This window comes from Ischnura elegans, chromosome 7 (genome assembly GCF_921293095.1).
Source record: "Ischnura elegans chromosome 7, ioIscEleg1.1, whole genome shotgun sequence".
Lineage (NCBI taxonomy): Eukaryota > Metazoa > Arthropoda > Insecta > Odonata > Coenagrionidae > Ischnura > Ischnura elegans.
Window position 1 is genome coordinate 69,258,946 of NC_060252.1, and position 22,525 is coordinate 69,281,470.

The 22,525-nt window shown below is 36.2% G+C and overlaps 1 protein-coding gene across 2 annotated transcripts; it reads right to left on the bottom strand.

The window, feature by feature from the left end:
* Window positions 1–643: 643 nt before the first annotated feature.
* On the bottom strand, window positions 644–20,988 carry LOC124161985 (cysteine--tRNA ligase, cytoplasmic). 2 transcript variants are annotated; one of them, XM_046538279.1, is made up of 13 exons: window positions 20,872–20,988; window positions 20,348–20,535; window positions 19,643–19,838; window positions 19,297–19,443; window positions 19,029–19,169; window positions 17,951–18,161; window positions 13,039–13,280; window positions 12,135–12,368; window positions 8,921–9,062; window positions 6,991–7,205; window positions 5,743–5,905; window positions 3,890–4,101; window positions 644–1,042 (listed from the first exon to the last, which is right to left on the bottom strand). In XM_046538279.1, the coding sequence occupies exons 2-13, from the start codon at window positions 20,524–20,526 to the stop codon at window positions 908–910; spliced, it is 2,217 nt and encodes a 738-aa protein (XP_046394235.1). In that variant the 5' UTR covers window positions 20,527–20,535; window positions 20,872–20,988; the 3' UTR covers window positions 644–907. The 2 variants fall into 2 exon arrangements, with proteins under 2 accessions (XP_046394235.1, XP_046394236.1); XM_046538280.1 differs by having other exon boundaries at window positions 20,877–20,983.
* Window positions 20,989–22,525: the final 1,537 nt, after the last annotated feature.

Consider the following 22,525-nt stretch of genomic DNA (forward strand, 5'->3'; position numbering starts at 1 on the left):
ACCACTATCCTCAACTTTCCATCGACTAACATTCCAATCCTCACCCAACTGGGTATTTTCTTCCCTTGAATATCCCCACCTCCACCTAAGTCTCTTCATAAAATAAATACTCTGTGCCTACATTCCACTTGTACAGAAAGGGCTAACACTTTGAAGCCCATGCTCAACTATGACTTGAGCTGCATGCTTTTCCTCAAAGGCTAAAGTCCAAGTGGCTCTTAAGTTGGAGTGATTTCACCCACACATATTCTCAGTGTTTTCTGGGATTAAGGCTGCTGTGCTTGCTGCCTTGGCTCCCTTAACAAGCTTTAAGAAGATGGTGCCTCTGAATGTAGCTCATGCAGGAACCATTTGCTCATTATACTGCAATCAGTCCACTCGGGATCAATTCTGGTAGAATGAAGAACACTTTTGTTTCTGGACCCATATTAAGTAAACGCTTGGACAAAAGTCCTTCCAACACAACCATACATTAAATCATATTCAAAACACTTCAGCCTTTCTTCAGTTGCCATTTTCCAATAAAAATGAACATGATTCTGAGAAAGAAAGAAGGTTGATTGAGAGAAAATTGTAGTGGTTAAAAAATCTAATCAAAATTCCAACCGGGTAAAAAAGGTAATTTGAAAAGTAAAACCACCTGCACAGTTCCAAATTTCCAGGATATTCTTTCTTCAAACATAAAAGCTTGAAATCCAACTTTTTCCAGCCAAATATATTTTTGCCACCACAGTTTTCAGAGGACCAGCCCCAGAAGGTAAAAAATGGCATTCCATAAAAAATGTGGCATGGTGTATGAATTAATTGACTCTGATGAAAGCCTTCAAGTCTTCACTTAAATAACACAGTAGGAGAAAGAGTCTCACTGCATCTCATGTTTAGGTTCATATTTGCATCACTGGTCATTTTATTGTGATATATTTTCTTTCAATGAGGCTAAGTATTCAGCATATTTCTTCTCTTGGGCTTGTTGCAATTTCTGCAATTTCTTCATCTGGCCTTTGCTCAACTCATTACCCTGAGCATCGTGTGTTGGAATTCCCTGAAAAAAGAATCATACACATGGAAATTATGGCCATGACCAGTAAAATTTCACCAACCTGAGAACATATCATACAAATTAAAGCTTAACCAAGTATGAATGACATTTTTATTGTAAAGTTCCTGAGGAATGGGTCAAATGATTAAAAAAATTGTGAGACAAAATGAATATGAATAGAGAATGGGTCAATAAAACAAAAGGAAATCCATCTTGATTACCAAGCTCACGTTTGTGCATTATTAGAAATATGAATGGTAAACATTGTGACTCATTGGGTAGGTCATTTGGCAACAAAGTTTATGGTACACCATTAAAATCCAGTATGGAAGCCTGTATGCTTCCACACTGGATTTGAATGGTGTACCATTTATGGATACCCTCGACCAAAACTTTTTTCCATATGACACGTTCAAAAGTGAGAAACTGACCATCTTAACCTGCGTGAAATAAACTATTAAATGCATGAACTTCACCCTATTTAGCTATATGTGGTTAAACCTCTACATTAATTTAATAGCAGCGGTTAAAAATGACTTGGTAGAGGTGTCCTCCATCCCTTCTCTTGAAATATATCCAACAAAACAAGCATGTAATATTCCTAGCCGTATTGAAAGGATATGGCAGTAATATTGAGCCTCAGCCAATACAAGTCATATACCGTATAAGCTTGTGTAAGAGGCGCACACGTGTAAGAGGTGCACCCCTATTTTGAGGATCGAAGCTATAAAGAAAAAAATTTTTGCGACATTTTTTTAATCCTATCGTGCGGTGTTGCAGACGTATGCCTGGAATTTCGACAGTTATCGAAATGTCCTCTTTCAGTACTATTTGAAAGAGGAAATTTTGATAACTGCGGCGGCATAAGAGGGAGTAGAAAGAGTTCCGATCCTCTCTTTGCATACGCCATCGCTCTACGTTGCTTGTCCTACTCACGAACAATTTTTTTTAAAAGCTCTCGCAGGAGTATTGCAATAGAATTGCAGCCGTGGAAAATTTTAAGGCAAAACACGACAGGCAAATGGCATGAGCTTTCCCAAGAGATTGAACAACAATCGGGGCAATCTCAGCGCCGTAGGATAATAACCACGTCGTAGATTTAAGGCCCCTTGCACACGCACCGATTTTGGACGGCCGGTAAAATATCGGCCGTCCACATTCCAATAGTGAACAATGGGAGAGCATTGGAGCTTGCACACGTACCGACCACACGCCGGCACCGGCAAAATGCCGGTTAGCTGCCGGCTATTGTCACTGTGGATCGCCGACGCCGGCTTAAAAACTTAGCAACGTATCGTTTGACCGGTAAAAATCCGGCGTGTGTGCAAGCATCGCTTCGCCGGTAAAATATCGGCCAATATTTTACCAGCCGTCCAAAATCGGTGTGTGTGCAAGGGGCCTAACGGAACTACACCCGGTTCTCCATCAGCTAATGCCTCTGCCGTTTTTTTCCTTTCCGAGACTCCACAGGAAAATATCAAGTTACAGGGGAACAATGGAAACGTGTTTCATCCCTACCCCATTCCACCAACTGACCTTTTTCGGTCTACCAGGTTCAATTCCCCGATTTTCTGGAGGTCAAATGCTACGTGAGTCACCTTCTGAGCTCAAAGATACCTCGATATCTTTCAGAAATTGTATGACACGCACGAGGTTCTAAAAAGAATTAGACCTAACGCGACGTATATCTTACGGCATTTAAGTTTTTTGAGCTCTAATTGATTGACACAAAGATTTATAGCTAAAATAAGGCTACTAATATTCAACATAGTCCAAACAGCACAATTTCGGAAGAAACAAGCGTAGCATAAGCGCATTCAAACAAGACGAGACGGACTGGAAACTCAGGCAACGCAAACTGCGTATATCACATTGCTGCGCCTTCGCCCCTTCGCTTTAAAGGCAACGACGTCACATGCAAGATCGGACGTGTTCTTCCCTTGCTCCTTCACTCGTAGCTTTAAATACGGAGGGGAGGGAGCCCTCTTCCCCTCGACCTCTCCTTCAGCGCTCTTCACTTATAAGCATTTCCGATTTCTTCTATCCACCATTAAGTCCAACAATGAGCACACTCGTTCGAATTTTTTCAACCGCAGGTTGTGACACCAATATTACTATATGCAGTATAAATGCCGCGGGATGCCCACTCGTGGCAATAAATTTAGCGCGCGCTCCGGAGCGAATCACCCCGCGCGATCTTTTCAATGTTCACCTCTTGCAAGAAATTCAAACCGGAGCATTTTAAAAATACGTCACTAAGGGAGAAACTCCCCTGCCTGCCGCTTGATTGCTTGATTTTTACCCCGGGTTTCAGATGACTGACTCACGCTGAAAACCAAGGCCACTCAGTTCCCCTTGAACTTGCAACCGGTGAAGGGGAGGGGGGGAAGATAAGAAGTTTGTGTAAGAGGCGCACCCCTATTTTCGGCTGCAATATCTGGGAAAAAAGGTGCGCCTCTTACACGCGCTTATACAGTAAATCATCAAGATACATAAAATTTTTATGTATATTACAAAGGAATATAAATTAATCAGCATAAAAAGTGATAACTCATGCTAATTATTCTTTCATTATTCCTTGATATGGTTTTTGCATTTAAAAATTGATTTCTTCATTTTTTTTAAATTACATTTTTTGCTTAAGACTACTCTATAATCAAAATTCCATAAAAACTTTTGCATTGTAATGTAATTCAGAAAAACATACATTTATGAATAAATAATGAAATAATTTAAATAAATCTGAAAAATACAAGCAATTCTTACCACTATTTTATTTTTTCATAACTACCACCGTAATGCTAAGTACATGTGTGTTCTGAAAGTTGGAAAGTGGTAATTACTGCTAACCTTATCATCAAATTTGGAGTAGGATTCTTTTTGAGAGAGGAACATTTCCGAGGGAGGGATTTTCCTCTGCGCATCCTTCTGCGCCTGCAGCAAGGCCTGCTCTGCCTTCTTCCTCTCCTTCTCAGCCAGTTTCTCATCCTCGGCAGCTTTCTTAGCTTCTCGCTCCCGCATCAACGTCTCCTTATCCACCAATTTCACAACTGCACCACGACCTTCATCAAGAAGAAAAAAAACAGCTCAATCAGTCCAAGCTATAACATACAAACTTTGCACTATACTTAATGAAAAAAAGGGGAGACTGTGATCTTTTAATCAAAATTAATACAAAAAGAGTACCAAGATATCATTTTGCAATGAATCGGCATAAGTGTTGCACATATTTTCAGGTCAGCATGCTTTTCCTTAATCTTCCCAGTGTAAGCCAACCAGTAAGAATGTTGCTAGATTCAAACGATTTCTTTAAAAAACATATTTTAATATTTGCACATTAGAGTAAAGGCATAATTTATTAATCTCAACATTATTATCAATGATTATTCTCATTTTCTCACTCGCTCAGACATTCATCCCAAAGTTGGGTTTGGATAGGTGAGGGTAGAGCTCACCCCAGACCTGGCCACGCATATGTGAACACCACACATTTATAATAGAGGGGCCAGTTCCTTTTCCTAGGCCACTTTGCACTTCCGAGAATTTTTTTGGGGGTGTCTAAAGGTTTCACCTGGGATTTGAATCAGGGACCCTTCAACCAACAGCTTAAGCACTCTACCCACCAAAAAACAATACCCCCAACTCTCAGTTTACTCTACCCTTATTCAGTGCTACTTTAATTTAAGTATACACAATGAATAACAAATTAAATATTGCTATTAAATATGGCATGCAGCTAACAGTAGATGCATTTGAATGTGGTGTTACTGTAGAATGATGAAAACCAAATGCATTGACTGAGTGAGCAATGTGAGTGTCCTCAAAGAGAGAAGAGAAAACCTATGAAAACCATTATAAACAGATGGAAAAACTATAGCAGCCAAGGCAACCTGCAAAGGAAATTATTACCACTTACAAGTTACAAGTTACAAAAGTTAAGTTACAAGTCTTGGAAAGTCTGATCATGGAACAAATTGACTTGATGACAAAGTACTATCATGGTTCTTTTTTTAAACAATGGTTAAGGATTTTCTTTCTTTCAATTACATTTTATTTGTTCTTTAAAAATTTGCTTGCAAGCATAGAATCCTAAAAGAAGCATTCATCTGTACATATCAAATCAAGTTTTTTATGAGAAAGTATATTGTAGTGCTAGTGGGATTGATAAGAATAGTCATTGATGTATAGTTTTACCAGTGGTTTAAAAAATTTACTCCATTTTGCTGTATTTTCAAACATAAAGACACTAGTCCCCTGTGGTACCACAACATGACATCCATATTTATGGTAATACTTGTCCATATTATGAGTAAATGCATAATTTATTAATTTTCAAACTGGCTCGCGATAGCTCAATAGTAATTAAATATTCTTTATACTTATTTATCTCTAAAAATTTCAGCAATGAAAAATATAAAAAGATTTTAAATAGTTTACAGCAATTTTAACGGCACTTTATAACTTTCAAAATATATTTGATTAAATTTCTAGAATTAAAGCCATAATTTAGTGGCAGATTAAACTCCATAGCATTGGTCTTCATGGTAATTATTGACTTAAAACAAATTTTTTGATTACAGCTCGCTTAAAGTGGAATTAATTCAGTGAGCCCATCGGGAAGAAGATGCAGTAAAATATTTTTAAAGATATATTTTGGGAGCACTTTTATCTGGCTGTATCGCCCACAATTGGTGGATTCTCACCCTCATGATCTTCCAGCCGAACTCCAAAATTTGGGAGTGTCTCATCACGCAGTTTGTCACATTCTTCTAAGATGGCAGTAGCCTTCACATTTCGAGCATGTTGGCGAATGTTTTGACGAAAATCAGCCAATATGGTCAAGTATGGCAAGACTAATTCCTCAACCTGCAAAAAAGATAGATATATTGTATGATCACTAAGTGTGTATTCTTCAAATAAAAATGAGTTTGTCCAAACTGGACTGTTAGAAAAATGAAATTGAAATATCAGCATAAAAGACTTCTCGGAGCCAAGCATAACCATACGACATTGTAATTTAAAAGCATTCAAATCAAATCCAGCAGTTGAGGGATCCATCAGGAATTTAAATCAGGTGGCTATATGCTAAAATATGTGATTGTTTCATTTGAAAAAAGACATTCATGAAAAATATGAAAAAGAATAGATTAACTTAAGGCCAGTTTACACGGTACATTAACACGTACGGGTTAATGTCTATATGTATGAACGCGAGAATGAACGCCAAAATGCACCGTGTAACCACCCAACTTGTGCGAATGCATGCACAGAAAATAGAACCTGTTCTAATTTGGTTCATGCATTCGTACATGTTCCGTTCCAGTCCACAAAAATCATTCACGCAAACGTACATTAACTCGTACGTGTTAATGTATCGTGTAAACAGGCCTTTAAAGGTGAAAATCACTTAGGTGCAACCCATCCCACACTGCTTCAACCAAAAAGGTGCATGAACCAGCACTTCCTATTGGTCGCGGGTTGAAATGCTCAGATAGTCTAATTTCTAGGTCCAAGCATAATATGCAAGTTGACGGAGAGGATAGGGAAAAACTCTTTAGTCTTTCAGGAGACATTCCAAAACATTTGATGCCTAGATTTACTTAACAACTATCCCTTAGCTGGTTCAACTTTAATGTATTTTGTTAATGAATATTATTTGATGTTAAATAAATAGTATTGTAGGTTTTAAACTCAAAGCAGGGAATCATTAGTGTTGTGGCACCATTGTTTTTTCGATGCATTTCTAATAAAAATTTACATTTTCCTTGCGCACACTAATTTTTAAACTTGTTAATTAATCTTTCATCCCATGAAATGCAACACCAAATATTTTTAAAGACACTTTAACATTACAAGAATATTTGTTTTATTATCAATCAAATTGACAGATTTATTTGATGAAATCTGCAGATTTTATTCACCATGAATCTTTGTTTCATCTCATTACTCACATTTTCAGCTTTCTCAGAAGATATCGGGAATCCAATACTATTGTCTGTGGGGTTCACTCCATACATTTTAAAGAGGCTGGTCACATATTTTGCTATGTCCATGAGCAACAGCAAATTTGGTTCCCTTGATTGTTTCTGTTTCTCCCGCAAGTATATATTGCAGGCTGATATAAGGTCTCTCACAGCATCCAGTGTAGTACGAGTATCAACATTGTCTGTAAAAGAACACACAAAATGAACTTCCAGGTTTAAGGGTACACCTTATCCTGCAACAGAAAAATACAAAACTCCATCTTGCACAAATTTTGCACGAAATCACAAAAAGAACACTTTCATAAAATCCTAGAAATCCATGCTCTAGCAGTATTTTAATGCCTTCAATTATTGATGAGATGAATTTAAGTACTGCGGTCTCAGAGAAGAAACTTTGAAAGAACAGAGCAATGAAAATGAAAAGCTTCACTGGCCATTCTGGCAAGCAAATGGAAAATATTCCATTTTCAAACACCTCCATTTTGACTGTAATGAGACTGGAATATTGAATATTTTTTGTCCAATTGTCTCGGAGCAATTTCATAGTACATATTTGCACTAAATGGTACTATAAACATGCAACATAATAACTGTAATAGGACAACAGCAAAGAGCAATAATACTTGAAGATACCGAAATATAAAAGAGGAAATATGAAGGTATATAAAAAGTCTTATGATAGATCCAATTTTTCACTTTTTAAGGCATTTCTATGAAATATTTCTTAAATGGATGAAAAATAGCCAGTTTTGCATAAAGAAAATATTATGCGCCAGAAAAGCAGCTTTGAAATTTATCAAAACAGCCAAAAATAATCTATCAATAGCAAGCAACATGTCCACGGAGAAAGAATGGAATTTTTTTGTCTGCTTGACTTTTGATTTTTTGTTTGCTGGTCTTGAGCACAAATTATTACATTGGGGAACAGTTTTTTACATACTTTCTGTTGATTTCGCTTTTCAAGCTGATTCAGGGTAAAATATGCGTGCTGATTTCAACATTTTAGTTACTTTTCTTTTACTACATCAAGTGTTATAACTGTGTTATAACTGTAAGTGACCACACACTACTAGATTTAGAGTGTGTTCACAGGAGACATCATTGCTCTTCAATTGGCTGGCATTAAAATTCTCTGACTGATGGCATAGGAGACCAGTGACATAATCATGGTATAGTTACGCAGGAAATACTATAGTGAGAGCTCAAGTGATATGTGGGTTCCATACACCATATTCTGTTGTCAATTTGCACACATTGACAGACTGCAACTTTTATGAAAGCAGCCATGTACTTTGTATACAACCTTTGTATAGATTAAAACAGTCATATGGATAGCATGAAAGGTGAGATTTCCTTTTCAATTCCTTTTTATGCAAATTTTGTACAACACTTACCGACAAAAAGAGAGTATCCTGTTTCTTAATAAGTTATCATAGATAAAAACCGAGGCTATTTTCTAATTCAGAAGCAAAAAATTGGTCAAAAACAAGTCACACATCTCAGACAACGAAAGGGATGTTGCCTAGTATTATCCTATCTACTCACTGAGACTGCCAAGGACAACAAGTAAGATGCAATAACGAAACTAGGGGATCCGACCGAGATTAACATGTTGAACTCTCCACAAATGGAATACGAACCGGAGGGTGGGAGGTGAATGTCTTGGCCACTACAATGAAAGAGACTTTACCGTTCCACAAACAAAAGGATATTCTATAGGATATTTTGTAGTGCAAGCGTAAATACATACAGCACACGATGCATGCAACAAATGAAACATTTCTCTCGCAACTGGGATTTGAGCAATTGAAGCCCTCAAGATGAGATGTCACCACACTGTGCCAATCCCAGCTATCTTTCTGAAAATTCCTTAACCTTGTAGTTAGATAGAACTCACCACAGAGGGCAACGTGAACTGATGATTTAGTTTCATGAAATTTTGAGTTCAAAATAATTTCTTGGTCATCCCATTTTTGCATTGATTCTGGCTGAGAAGTATTCACGTTTCTAGTAAGGTCCTTGACAGTGAGAAAAAATTCCTGAGGAATAAAAAGAAAGAGATGACATGATTAATGCAAAGCATTATCGAACAAAATCTGAATATCCACCAAATTTTCCCCTAATATGATAGAATGGTTTTCATGTCCAGTCTCATTCATCAGCCATAACATAAGATATTTTCCAATCCCAGATATTTAACTCAGAAGAGAACACAAAAATATAGACCTATTATAGCCACTAATAATGCATCCAAAGACAAACACTACGAAAAAGTTATTTGCAGAATAATATTGGACGATTCTGAAACATAATCAAAAAATGCAAACTAATGCTTCTGGGTTCTCCCAAAACTGTACTTAATCAAGCTAAAGCAAATCAAGGAATAATGATTGCAAAGCAAGGCATCAGAACACCATCACCGGTCAGCATTCCAGCAATATCCAAAACCCAAACTACAATAAATGCACGAAACAATTCCTAAATTTTAATCCAAAAAATCCACAATTTTACTGCTTAATCAATTCTTTATATCATCATTATCATATTTAATGCCCACCCTGCCGAGAACATGGTTTCCTCCAAAGAGAAAAATAAAAAATAATAACATTCCAAATATGGTACACATTACAATCATTTTTCAAGAAGAAATGTCCCAAGTCAAAGCAATATAAACCTAAACTTGGGTAAGTCAATTATTATCCACAATGTAAATGTGAAATTTTACATGTATAATACTACAAAAATTTTATAAAATATTCATAGGCAGAACCGTGACTTATTTGCAGACGATGTGCCACTTCGTCAATAGTCACCCATCTATCTAAGAGGATCATTTCATGTGAATGCTCAATGATTTCTTCATTTGTGGCGGTAAATGATCATCTTGCTCCTTCATCGTGGTTAACACTTGTGCAACCATTTTGGAATTTTTCAATCAATACGTAGACACTCCAATGTGGCAAAGTGCTGTTCCTGCACTGTACCAAAAGTCTGATGAATTACGGCCCCTGATACGCCTTCCGACCACAAAAAAGTATCACTGAAGGTTTCTCTTCTTTAGTACAAATAGAAAGTGGAGCAGCCATGATTAACAGCACGACAGCGATAACGAAACTAACCTAGCAGCTTGAAACTTGCAAAGACATAAATACTAATAAACAAAGCGTGCATCATCAACGCAAAATGACAGAACTATCACAATAAACAAATACATACAACTAAATTGCAGATAATAATTGAATTGTATGCACCCTCAAGTGCACCAATGGATATATTTTCCTAAGTGATATTTTATCCATGCTTGAAAGCAACAAGTGCTCCTCAAGTCTTATTGCACTTATGTTTTCTATGTATGAATGGAGTTTCACAAACATGGGATTCAAATTATGGTAACAAAGATAACTTTACAAAACCTCAGAAGTGATGATATACAGACTTTGCCCACACCGCTCATAAGAGGAAATTTGAATTTGCTCCCACATTTTATTCTCCACATAATGATTACAGTCCAATGACAAAGAAGACTTTTGGAAACCTCAGTTGTAATGGTGTATGTATAGTGTGCCCCGTCATGGATAATTATTTGAGGAAATATGAATCTTTATCAACTGGATTTTCATGCCATTCAAATATTCTGATAATGTTTTAAGTTTGCATTGAGTTTCACATACCTAAATCCAAATTTTAGGGACAAAAAGAATTTTTGAAACCTCGGTCACAATCAAAATTCCAAATTGTTTCTCTTACCTACTTAGGGCTCATTTACCGCAAATGCTATCCTCACAAATATAAAACAAAGTTAAAACAAAGTATTAACTTCTTTTCTGCCTTGTCTGACATATATATTCTTACCAAGGTATAAAAATAGTGAAATTGCAAGAGTTGTGCAGATTACAGCTGAGAACTAAAAGCTGAGAATGCAGTGAGAGGTGTACTATTCTCTTCATAACACAGGGTATTTTTTAATTTGCATTTAAAAATTAATTTAAAATAAACTAAGGTTATAAATGGATTTATAGGTATTCCATGAGACATTTTTTAATCTCAAACCTGTATATCCTAAACAATTAGTGAGATAGTTGAAAAGTCTGCCAGTCAGTTAGTCTTTATGAGTGCAGCTAAAAATCCTTAACCCACAAATATTGACAATAATGCCATTTTACTGAATTTTAAATTTTACAAAATCAGCAAAGAAAGAAGTGATATGGTGTATATGCATAGAATATCAAGATAGCTTCAGCACATTTTCATAGAATTAACTATACACCATTTCTCTCATTTATCATCAGAACAATATCAAGTGATTAACTTCAAACCATAATTTCCAAGACTATCCATGTACAACTGTCTACCAGAAATCATTTCTAGTTATAGCATCAAAATTTTGGAATTCTCTCCCTGAGGATCTAAAACAGAAGGGCTCCAACCATGCATTTAAATATAAATTATACATGGCTCTACTCAATGGAGAGCAAAAATAAACTCCTACAAAAAATACAGCCAACATATTATGTGTGTTGTTATATATAAATCCATGTTTACTTGTTATTTCATTATTAATTGTGTATCATACTGCTTTATTGTTATTACTTGATTTTTGCAAGTACTTTGAGCTCTTTGATGAGCCAATTATTGTAAATTATGTCGTTTGCTCCAAGGGTATGCCAAGAGCATAAATAAATATAAACACTTTGAAATGTTCCTCGACGAGGTAAATAACGTAAAAAAAACCCTAGGTTGGGCAGAATTCCAGAAGACACAAAATAAAGATAAAAACTCACATTAAGAACTGAATTTTCGGTGGCATTACCACCTTCCTCGGAGTTAGGTAAAAGACTAATATAAATCATATACATATATGCTATTCTCAGACTTAAAATCACTTATCACTACCTTACGTCATAAATTACAAATATTACATGATTTGAAGAAATTGTGAATTAAAATAACTATAAACGGGCACATTCAATGCACTAGCATTACTGCTCATGTTTTGCCAAGCTCAATGGTTAACTCCAAAATTAAAAGAAGACAAAATTTGCCTCTGAAGCCTTCCTCTGGTGAAATACCACTTCAGCAATTAAACATAACATTTCGTAAAAAATTCTTACATTCAACGTTTTTTCATACTGGACGGCCATATCCATGGTATTTGGGCTGTAGTCTAAAGTATCTTTCCAAGAATGAAGAAGGAAGGCAAGTCTCAACTGCCTGGCAGAATTCTTTTTCAGTGCTTCCTTGATGGTAACAAAGTTCTTGAGGGACTTGGACATTTTGCAGCCAGCAATTGTCAAGTGGCCTGAATGTAGGAAGTACTGAACCCACTGCTCACAGTCAAAGTATGCCTGAAACAGAGAGGAAAAATGCTTTGAATGAGCTGGATTACAGAGCAGATAAGAATTTTAACTGTGAAGTGTTATATACTTCTTCAAACAGGAAGTACTCAGTGAGCCACAAAACAGTTCACTGTCATTAAATGGTGAATATAATAAGGAAAAACTTTTTGATTTTGTATTGCCCACAATTCATGACATTTGATTCTGCACAAGCCAATTCCAATTAATGATAAGATAGTTCTCACCAGTTTAAGATCAGCCCTACAAAATTAATGTTTTCACCATACTTATGCAGCAATAATTCTGGAATGCATACTGCAGGATACTTTTACAACCAGAAAAATAAGGCAAATCAGACTTTTGCTGGCATAAAAATTTACGTTGTATTGTTCTGACAATTAATTATTTTGTGCTGTAGAAAATATCCTCTTTAATTTGATATGAAAGTTATTAATATTAAATTAAATGATTGAGACTGCAGTACACTAAATAAAACAAACATAATGATAACCATGTTAAAAATCTTGTCTGATTGTCTCTATTGGGTTCTGTGCTTTAAGATCTGCCCCAATTAAGCGGCTGCCCCCAAGTAACCGGTGGACCCATTACACGGAATCCACTGTATTTCATTGATAACATAGTGGATAGCTCTTACAGAGCTTGAATATCAAGCACGTACCTCAGCTTGAGCCAGCTCATTGTCGTGATGGGGGAATTTGAGGTCGACGCCACCTGTATGGATATCCAATGTATCCCCACAGATGGCTGAAGCCATGACGGAGCATTCTATGTGCCAGCCAGGTCTGCCCATTCCCCAGGGTGACTCCCACGAGGGTTCTCCTGCTTTAGAGGCCTTCCAGAGAGCGAAGTCATTGGGGGAACGTTTCTCTTTCAACTGATCAACGGAGATGGAGAGATCACCTTTTAAGGTGGAGAGATCAACAGATCCAGTCAAAAGAGTACAGAACTAATCAAGGTAATTACCATTCACATTACAAAATTTAAAAATAAATTATCTTCAGTCAAACAACTTTAATCCAGCACCATCAGGACCCAAAGGATGGCAGATTAGGGATTTTGCTGGACTAAAGGAGCTACAAGGAAAGGATACAAAGATCTTACTTCAGAGTGTAAAATTACAATGCCCTCCCCCCAGCCCTAGAAAGTAGAAGAGGTTAAGGAGAAAAGAGAAGTAAAATAGGAGGAGAAAAACACTCATGTCTTGAGCAGACACTGTTATATCCTCATTAATTATATTTCTCTGAATATGGTCCCCCTATCATAGCCCAAAATATCAAGGAGAAAAGTGATGGTAATATAATAAAAAGTATTTTGATCGCAAGTACTACAAAAATTTAATTAGAAAAATATTAGGAGGAATACAGTAAGAGGGATGAGGAATGGGTGTATTGATATCAGATATCACATTGGCAAAACTCTTTGTTTAATCCAACAATTAAAATGAAATTAGCTGGTACACGTTCATTCGGCTGGAACTTTCATCGCAAAGAGCTAAGGTAACATGGTCTTCCTGTTGATGTAAACTGAAGAGTTGCCTTCACATTGGATTGTAATTTGCTCTAGAAATGATCATTTGCATATGAGAAAAATTTCTACGCCCCAACTTTACTGGTTATGAAACCTGAATTAATTATGAAATGGAGGCCTTCCTAGCTATTATAATATATATGTACTTGGAATCATTAACCAATTCCAATTTCTTCTGGGCACACCCTGTAATCCATTTTTTAAACTTTCAGTATGACTTCCAAGACTAAATGTACTTTTCTCAATAGCATACACTGAAAATAAGAACTTTACGTTATAGTACATAGCATTATTTCACAGGTGAGATTCCCATTGCTAGCTGAGAAAAACAGTTATAAATCAAGGTGTAGGGTATGTACAGAAAAGATGAGTGATACTACGTCTGAACCAGGGAAAAGAAAAGCAGTAATTTCTGGAAAACTTTATGAGCTCTTCTTCATGAGGATAGTTTATAAACAAAATAAAGGTAAACACTTCAAAAAGAAATAAAAGCACTGACAACCAGAAGATAAAGGCCAGAGAAGTGGTAATTATAAGACACAGAAATAATTGAAACAAATAATCCTCATCTCACAGGGAAAATAATTCGAATATTTTAATCCACAACGAAATTTTGGTTTCAACTATTTACATTGTTGATTGTTAAAATGTGCATTCAGTGGCAAAAAAATTAAAGCAAAGTTCATTGGTGTTTGAATGCGGCCTGCTCAGGGACTATTTGAAGAAGTCCATCATCCAAAATTTTGCCCTTTTTTCAAACAACCAGGAATTTTCAAACTAAATTCCCCTTGTACTGGAGAAATTCAATCACATGTGACACAGTTATGACAATATATATAAAGGATCCAACTATGAATTTTTCCACCACATTTCCAAATTATGCTTTAGAGTTTAATCTCGTAGGGATGTCTGTCAACATGACCAACACATTGGGAATCGCAACTGCTAGAGAACACAATCTCTCCTGTGGTGTAGTGGGTGACGTATCATGATACGGACTTAAGGTTCTATGGATCAAATCTTGATGATGGATGATCGGGTTCTTCGCACACCATGCTGACATTTTTATTCACTTTTAAAAATTTAGCAGAACTTAGTATGAGGTCCAGAGGATGTCGAATAGCAATTGAATCCTTAAGGGCTTATATGCTTGTTGAAATCTAAAGCTGGTGTCCCACGGTTAAATTTACATCAAAGTATTTGCATCAAAATTTTTGTCCAAAAATTTTGATGCAAATATTTTGATGCAACTGGACGGGGGTGTCCCACGATGCATCTCATTTTGATCAAAAACAAACGAAAGACGATATTTATGTAAACAAATTTGGAAACTTGTGGAGGTGAAGGATTCTGTCTTTTTTAACAGGCGAAATTGTTTGAACAGGCCTCTTGAACATTAAAGAGGCATAAAAAAGAAAACAGAAGGAATGCTGAACTTGGCCTTGGCTGGAAAGGGGGTATGAAAGCGTTGGAATAAGCATGCTAAACATGTTGGAGAAGGAGTCGGTCGCCAATGTTCCCGTATATTATCGATAATAATTGACGATAAGTGAGGATATTTTCATGTCCCATATCAGCAAGGTTGAGGGCAGAATAAAATGCCAGGATACAAACGTAAGGCAGTTTATTCCCGCGAGGAAAATGTTATTAAAAAATGGACATTGTGGTTGAGGAGATGTTATGAATAGTGCCGTAAGCGTGCATTTAAATCACATTTTTCTCTCCTAATCTAGCAGTTGCTAAAATAAGGTCCTTATCCTATAATCATAGTAATAGAAACGGGCAGCTGTAGTGTTTCACAGGTATAATCGTCAGTTCATATTAGTCATTTCTCCAGCTGCTCGCTCGCATTGAATGCCCTCCACAAAGCTAACCTGTAGAATTCAGCCTCGATACCTTAAGTAAATCTTTTATTCTTTCCAAAACATCCCTCCTTGTATTGCGATTCTAAAGATCGCTTCCTTCTTATTAAAGTTATTATCAACTAATCAAAAGCTTCTTATCAACTAATTATTACGGATTTCCTAGTTGAGAGTTTCCATCGTCTATCAAGACCAATTTTTGCTCATATTTACTTTTGGGACCACACCAGGCGATGAAAAAGACGATCACAAACGTATATATATATATATTTGAAATAATGTTTTGTGAATTCACTTCGTGGTATGGTGATATTATAAATTTAAAACTAAACCTTTTAGTATTCCATGCAGTACTAATGAAAAAACTCAACCTGTTTCGATCTTTTCAGGTCCTTATCTAGAGGTTTACGATTAAGATAACGACCTGAAAAGGTGGAAACCGGTTGGGTTTTTAATGCATACTGTGTGGAATACAACAAAGTTTATTTTTGTGTCCATAATACACATAATTATTAATTAAAATACTCATGCAGACGATAAATAAGTTTAACCTATTTCGCCTGTGTGACACCGCTTGGCAATGCTTTTTTGTCAAAGGCCCTGTGATTGGTTGGTTTCATCCAATTGGATGAAAATTTAGAACCTGTCCTATCCATTTGCACAAAACGGTGATTTGTACAAACGATAGGACCAAAAGCCAGTTGGATGAAATTTTGACCGTGGGACAGGGTGCGCGTCAGTTGCATCAAATTTTGATGCAAATATTTTTATGCAAATTTGAACGTGAGACATCGGCTTAACTCCCACCTTGCACAACCATTTGGGCTGATGACAGTAGTGATATTTGACCACCTTTTCCGCAACGTCCAACCCCATAACAATGTCAATGCCCAGTCTTTAAATACATATGTATTCCTTACTAGCCTTAGCAAGACTAGATAAATACAGTAAAACCTCTTTATATCGTAACGGTGGGGACCAAAATTTGGGCATTTTGATGTATGGAAGTTCACTATAGAGAGGTTTTAGTGATAGGCACCATTTTTTCATATCATTCAGAAATGAAAGGCACTACTGTCTATAAAACTATTATATGTATGTGTTTAAACAAACATGCATGGATTAGTGAACATATACCCCTATGAAAAAATTGTATAAAACTTTCAAATTTTTAAACATTCTTATACATTGCCATGACAATGTATAAAAATTTGAAACAGTTTTATACAATTTTTTCATAGGGGTATTTATTACCTATATACATAATAATTACAGAAAGCGAGCGCTATCACATGATTTTTACTACGATTTGAGAGAAAATTATGAGATCTCTCTTAATTCAACAGTCATTTAAAATGATTAGGATAGTTATATACCTTTGTTCTTATTTACTGTTAGGTATGTTCTCATATGGAATAAAATTGCCACAACTAATGATTAACGTGAAAATTACAGCATATTAAAGGTATATAAGAAAAAAATGATAAGGGTGAAACATTTATCACTGAAAATGCCATTCCATGTACATAATCGCGGCTGCATTAATGGTGTCTAGTTGTCTCGGTTTGATTTGAAGAGGTAGTTAGGCCGTCTCGGGGGTATCTCCTTGGTATGATAAGTGGAGGTTTTACGATATAAAGAGGTTCACTACAAAGAGGTTTGCCTATAAATTAACATGTAAATCTGACGGGACTGTAGGGATGGTATGATGTATGGAGGTTTATGATGTAAAGAGGTTCACTACATAGAGGTTTTACTGTATTCCTTATATCAGATAGCAAGGTACTTTACCCACTACACCACCAGAGCAATTGTACTCTCAAGCAGTTTTGATAGCCGATGTGTCATTTGTGTTCACAGATATTCCAACAAGATTAAACTCCATTCTAGGTCAGACGTGGGTGAAAGCGTAGTTTGGAAAAATTTTACTCACTGCCACATTGCAACACATGATTGAAATTTCCCAATATGAGGAAAAAAGTTTGAAAACTTTTTTAGTTGCATGAGAACATTAGGAGGACAAAATTTTGGAAGACATCATATTCAAAGAGTTCCTGAGTCGATCGCATCCATACACCAAGCTTTGCATTTATTTTTTCCACCACTGAACATAACCTTGTCAACTGGAAATAAGAGAGGGGTATAAATCTAAAAAATTGATCACACGCCAAAAAAACTTACCTTCCCCTTCTTCTAATGATTTGGAATCCCCATATGCTTCAGGGACCAGTTTGGCATAGAAGTGGTTACTTTTCTGATCAAACTTAAGAACATCAAAATAAACTGAACCATTAGAAACATAAGCCAGACCATTTTCAATAATTTTTTCTGTGTACTTCACTATCTCAGGCACATACTCACTCACTCTAGTGAGCACACAGGGAGGAAGAACCTGCAATGAGAGAAAATTTGAAAGATATAGTCACCATGCATTCTCATCTAGTAAAGTGAAAAATATAGGATTTATTAAAAAGAAACACTTAAAAAAAGGAACATGTAAGAATTGTTCCCATGTATCTTGTGCCAGGCAAGTGACTGATGATACTTTAATTAGTTGATTTTCAAAAATCAGTCAGCATTGAGCAAAGGCCATAGAAATAAAGGAAGTTTCAGACAGGAAGATGAAGAACACATCACACCCGCTGTTCGCACCAACTGTGGCCAAGGAGTTAGAATTAGCCCTTTATTTTGAGGCCTCCTGGGAACAGTGTCTCAAGAATGTGGGACAGGCCACTAATTTCTTGGGTTTTGCAACCTGAGTATTAGATTGAGGTCAGTGTAAAAAGAAAAATGGAATTCAAATGTGCCCAAAACTGTATAAGCATGCGAAAAATTCTCACTCGACACTCATAGCCCTAAGGACTATGGCCGAGTCAGGCATCGAAACATCGGCAGTAATGCAGTTCCTGACACAGTGGCAATCCCAAGAACTCTTCAAAGACATTTTTCCGTTCATTTGTTTCACAAGCTACAATGTACTTGTGAGTCATTTATTGTTCTAGTTGTTGTTAAAAATAAATATCCACAAACATGATGCTAAATAGTCAGATTGAGAGATTCTAATTCCTTATGTTAAAAAAACGTTGAACCAACCTCACACATTCTAGTTAACATTGATCATAAAATTCAAAAATTCCTTTTTCAAAATGAAGTTTTCATACATATGCATTCATGAAAAGCTTTCACCACTAATCTAACCAGTAATATGGCCTTAAAATCAAGCATAGTTACTTTTCATAAGAATGTTCATCAAACTTACATTTAAAGCCTCCATGTCTTTAAAATATTCTGATTCCCAATAGCGTGGGAGCTTGGCGAATATGGAGTTATCTTCAACAGTAGATCCATACATATGATCAAGCCATTCAGAGAATAAGTCTTTGGCCTGCTCCATGAATCCCTAGAGTCGAATGAAATCCAAAAATTGTAAAATAATATTTCGTTGCAACGATGAAAACACAATAAATTGCCCACTTAAACTATGACATCAAGATATCTTAAAATCTTTTCACATGTACCGTTGATACCTTTTTGGCATCTCTAACTTTGGCTCGATCATTCTCTGTTACTGCATCCATCAATTTTGTAATTGCTTCAGACACTTTGGATAGCATATTGGACAACATAGTTTTCTTGTCTGGATCAGTGGTGTTACCAAGCTTTTCTCTAAACAACTGTCAAAAGAGTTATGAAAGAATATGTGATCACTTAATTCTAAACTACTTCAAAAACTTTCCGAATCAATAATTATCACACTCCACGTATCAGTAAATTTAAAAAAATGCCCGGAGCACACCAATATTTTCATGGTAACTGCGCTACATTTTTAAAAGTAATTAATCTCTCACAAATATAAAAAAATTCAGGACTTACTTCCATAACTTTGTTTGCATCTTCAATTATCCTGTTCAAGCTATGATCCTTACGCAAATATTCAGAATATAAATGGTTTTGCCTGGCCCTTTTAATGATTTTATCATCAATATCAGTCACATTCATTACATACATCACATCATAACCGAAGTAATCTGACAGTACTCTCCTGAGTATATCGAATGAAATGTAAGACCTATGAAAAAGAACAGAATTATAGGGTACGAGAAAAAAGTGACTGAAGTGAAAGACTTAATAAAAATATTGTTTGCCATTTAAATGTTTTCTTAGCACCTATGGATGGCTAATGCTTAACTCATCAATTTCCTACATGCAATAATGCCACTTTCTTGTCACCTTCTGACATCTTTTTGAGAACATTTAGAATGAAAAAATCATAACATTTATCAATCAATCCATAGGATAACTATTTCTAGCTTGAAGTACAATTAACACCTCGAAATGTCCTCGAATTGTCTAGGGTAAGGGGAGATATAAACCATTCATTTCATGGGTGCACTCTTTGGCCCAAAGACGTTAATTTCAGTGGTTTGGTCATAAAGATAACAATAAAAATAACTTTGTCTTCGATATTTCTAAGAGAATGATTAACCAAATAATATAAACAATTAATAACAATATTAGAAAAGGCACTTTATCTTTACTAAAACGATAATTTGACGAATTAATAACAAGAGAAAATACCTTGCATGGCCCATATGAGAGGCGTCATAAACTGTCGGCCCACAACTGTACCACTTCACTAGGTTTCCATCTTTTGGCTTGAACTCTTCTTTTTGTCTCGTCAGACTATTGAACAATTTCAAAGTTGTTTTAGAAGAATCGCTGGGAGGTATCCACTTCGGCTGCACTCGTTTGGCCATGATGCTTCCCTTTAAAAGATTGTCACAGATGAGTCAAAGGATCCTTTGATCGCCAAATGTAAACAATCCAACTTGTTTGGGTGTTCTATACGAACTCTTCATCAGTGGAGATGATAGGCTACATTCTCAAGGAATTATAGCACAAACAGAGGAAAAGCATACATTTCTGTCATCTTTCCACAGTGCGATTAAAACAAATAATTCCTATTTCAAACCCGGCTTACCAAGTTATGATGCAATTCCATAACAACTGGAACTACTCATCGGTTGATTCAGAACACTTTATTAAACATGAACGCACAAAAAAACTCATTACAATACCAATAAATTAGTTAACAACCTTACCTTACCCTTAAACACACTTTCCCATGCAATAAATATGAATTCAAAAACTTGGACGTGTATTCCGTGTATACACGTGTGGATAGGCCTCTTATCACCTACCACGCAGGCGCTAATAATTGAAAGATGGCGCGCAAAATCAAATAAAGCGCCGAAGAGTTTCGATCATTTTCAAGGACAGCATTTGGTTTCTCTTCAGTGTTCAGTCTAGTTTGGCGAAAATACGAGACACATGAGATACATGCCAGGAGATATTATCAAACATATCAGATCACTGTAAAAAAAACATATGTAGCTTCCCTTAAGTGGATGCAGCCTCTGACCACAATCTGGTTATACCAATCCATACCTTAATAAGGGCCATGCCTTAGATATTAAAAAAATGAAGAAAATTGATTGTTTTAAGTCTTTGAATAATCCAATTGAATTAGGAAAAATTCTATCCAATCCATAACACAAGTATAAATCACGTATGCATAAGCTATAACTCCTATACCTGAGAGCCAGTATAATCCTATGCCATACATAAGAGTGGTGTTCATAAAGCTTAATAGGTGTGGCACTTGTTAAACGAATCAAGCAAACAAAATGCTGACAAACTATGGGAGCAAAGGTTCAGTTTTACATAGATTTAGAAGAAATAGCACAACCAATTCTTTGGATATGCTTATTTTCTAATTTCTCATTAAGTGCATAAGCCAATGCTCAGTAATACATACTTCTCTAGAATTTAGGGTTAAAATGAGAAGATAAAGTATTTCACATGCAAAACAAAGAACAAGATCTTTGTTATCATGTAAAGAACACAGTGAATGTTGGAAAGAAGGCTTCTGCGGAGTGGTGTCGATGATTGGCTGCTTTCAGGTTCTCTCCTGCAGGGGCGCAGCTAGGAATTAAGGCTGGGGGGGGTCTATGTGCAACTATTACCGGGGTGTGTGGGGGTATGGTATACCCACCAGGATAAGTGGTAGGTGAGAGATTAATAAATTCGGAAATTTAAGATACACGGTTCAAAATGGTGAGTTTTACGGCTTTCTGAGGGATATTTTAATAATTCTTACACTACTCTATTAGTAATATCAATCCAATTAAGTAAAATGGATTAAACTTAAAAATTTATCTGAGCTCTGGGGGGGTTTTAACTCTCAAAACCCCCCCCTCCCTGTGCCACTGCTCTCCCGCATCTGTTCATCTCAGGCAGACAAACTGCAACGTTTGCGAAACATGGCGTCACCTGAGATGAACAGATGTGGGAGAGAACCTGAAAGCAGCCAATCAAAACAGTGAATCTCTATCTCTTTGAGTAGTCCTGAAGTTTATTGATTATAACTAACTAATAATTTTAAATACATGTGATTCAAAATCCACCTATCTCTGTAAGCCATGCTGAAAGGGAATTTTATTCATTCTGGCAATACAAATATCCTGTTTTGCGATGCACTTATTTGATTACAACCATTTTTGACACGGCTGTTTTAACACATTCCCTGCCACCATATGACATGAGGGCTGGCCCGGGAGATTTAAGCTCATTAGCAATCCTTACAGTGAGGGAAAGTGCTCAAGTGCAAGATATTTGGGTATCAATACAAATTTAGGGAAACTGCTGCTGGTAGTTGAGCAATGGTCAAACGTTTCCCCGCAGTCAGCGAGCATA

Coding starts and splice junctions, on each gene's coding strand:
- LOC124161985 (XM_046538279.1), bottom strand. CDS start 20,526: ATGGCCAAACGAGTGCAGCCGAAGTGGATACCTCCCAGCGATTCTTCT. Junction 13,281..17,950: donor ATCATTAGAAGAAGGGGAAG/GTAAGTTTTTTT, acceptor CCACCTTAAAAG/GTGATCTCTCCATCTCCGTT. Junction 1,043..3,889: donor ACTCCAAATTTGATGATAAG/GTTAGCAGTAAT, acceptor TTCTTTTTTCAG/GGAATTCCAACACACGATGC.